Source organism: Anneissia japonica, unplaced genomic scaffold, assembly GCF_011630105.1.
Source record: "Anneissia japonica isolate Jap-2015-1 unplaced genomic scaffold, ASM1163010v1 scaffold287634_len692169_cov176, whole genome shotgun sequence".
NCBI classification, from domain to species: domain Eukaryota; kingdom Metazoa; phylum Echinodermata; class Crinoidea; order Comatulida; family Comatulidae; genus Anneissia; species Anneissia japonica.
The window spans coordinates 91400-93231 of NW_022739883.1; the positions used below are offsets into that span (position 1 = coordinate 91400).

The 1832-nt window shown below is 31.2% G+C and overlaps 1 protein-coding gene across 4 annotated transcripts in view; it reads left to right on the forward strand.

Moving 5' to 3' along the window:
- LOC117118071 (BAI1-associated protein 3-like) overlaps positions 1-1832 on the forward strand; it is a 37366-nt gene that overhangs the window by 22078 nt on the left and 13456 nt on the right. For all 4 annotated transcript variants that reach the window (XM_033262559.1, XM_033262560.1, XM_033262561.1 and 1 more), the window contains exon 17: positions 1012-1160. In XM_033262559.1, the coding sequence (XP_033118450.1) occupies positions 1012-1160 (149 nt within the window). The remainder of the gene's footprint in view (positions 1-1011; positions 1161-1832) is intronic.

Consider the following 1832-nt stretch of genomic DNA (forward strand, 5'->3'; position numbering starts at 1 on the left):
TTCTCTGTATCTACTGGAACCGAGCCACATAGCTTGTATTCCACTATTTGCATTCACACCTGGGCTGTGTATATATATTGCCTTGGTTTGGCTCTGTAGTCATTAGTGGTCGTGGGACTAGTTTGGGCTCTACCTAAGCTGGTCGAACGTGTCGTTTGGGTCTATATCCTAGCTGCACTGATGAGGCCTGGAAGGCCGAAACGGATCCGTCTGCAGATATTGGGATTCCTTCCAGTGGATGCTTAGTTTATTTTGTCATTCTGATCGGATTTTCTCTACTGTTCCGTTTTAATTTTATATATATATATATATATATATATATATGCTTTGTCTCCATGGGACAAGACAAAGAGTTTACAAAGTGCACAAGCAAGGCTTGGCATTTGTTGGTATGTAACTTAGTCGCTCCTTGCACCGAAGTCTCAATTTTAAATCAAGTAAAGTAAAAAAATTTAATCTGTTATCAATTTCCTCAAGTATGACGAGGAACACTCCCCGGGAAATGAAAATCAATGAAATCTTTAAAGCATTCATGTGAAAAATTATCATGTTTCTCTCCAATGGTCAGGTATAATATAATGTGAACCATTCTAAAGGCTTCAAATTTTTTTTTACAATTATTAGTAATAATACATTCATAGAGCACAAGAGAGTGGTGTCAGAGCACAAGTGTGTCTTTGTACCAGGTACTATATTTAATGTAATTGTGCATTGCATATTATTGACAGTAAGAGGGGTATGCTTCAATAAGACTGAGTCTAAAATAGCTTGCATTGTTTTCATAAAAATTAAACAAAATACATCATTTCTATGAATTTACATGTCTTATTTTTTATGTCATCGTTTTCGTTTTTTGGGCATATGAAACCATTTAGTACAGTAATAGGAACTTGTTCCACCTTCGTCTGACCACCTCTGTACGTTTGTTCTTTTGATGTTTTTGGAGGAAATAAGTATATTATTATTATTTTTATTTTACATATTTCTAATTGATTTCATATTGATTTATAGCTTGGAGAAGAGGTGATAGATTTAATGAAAGGTGTCAATGAACGGTTAAAATCAAAGGCGACAGACTCAACTGATATCAGTACCTTTCTATTTGAGCTCTACTTGGCCCTGAAGGACTTTCTAACTTTTAGAATGTACCTAAATAAAAGGTATGTTAATATTTCTGTATTAAATTACTTTATATAATTTAATTAATTTATTAATCAAGTCTAACTAAATGTGGGGGTCATGATAATACATAATAACCTTACTTTTTGCACTATTGGTTTAATATCACAAATCCTTTGTTTTGTACTGTGTATGATCATTTTTATTTATTGAAATCTTGTTTTATAAAATATTTCCTAATCAAATCAAATATGATATCTTTTAAAGATTACACATACAACTGACATTTCCTGATTGGATTAATTCATAGCATAGTATTTCATATTGTATTAGGTTTCTCTTTTTTTCATTTCCTTACTCGTTGTAAATATAACCAGTAGCCTGTGCTATTACAGTTTCACTAAAATAGTATTTTATACAGTTAATACAAAATAATTATTTTTAATTAAATAATATAAATAAATAAAAAAATCAAAAATACATTTTTTGTGTTGCTTTGTTTCATGAATTTCATTTATCTCTGCTAAAATTTGAATATCCAGAGTTATATATACCATATTTTCACCCTCCATTTTGAGACTACTTCATGACCTAAACATTTGAAGTCATTTTGTGGTTCGGTCTTCACATGGGGTTAGCTTTGTGTTAATAGATTGTAGATTGTTCTTTGTTTCTTTTAAAAAGTAGTCTCCAATCAGAGAGATCTTGGAATC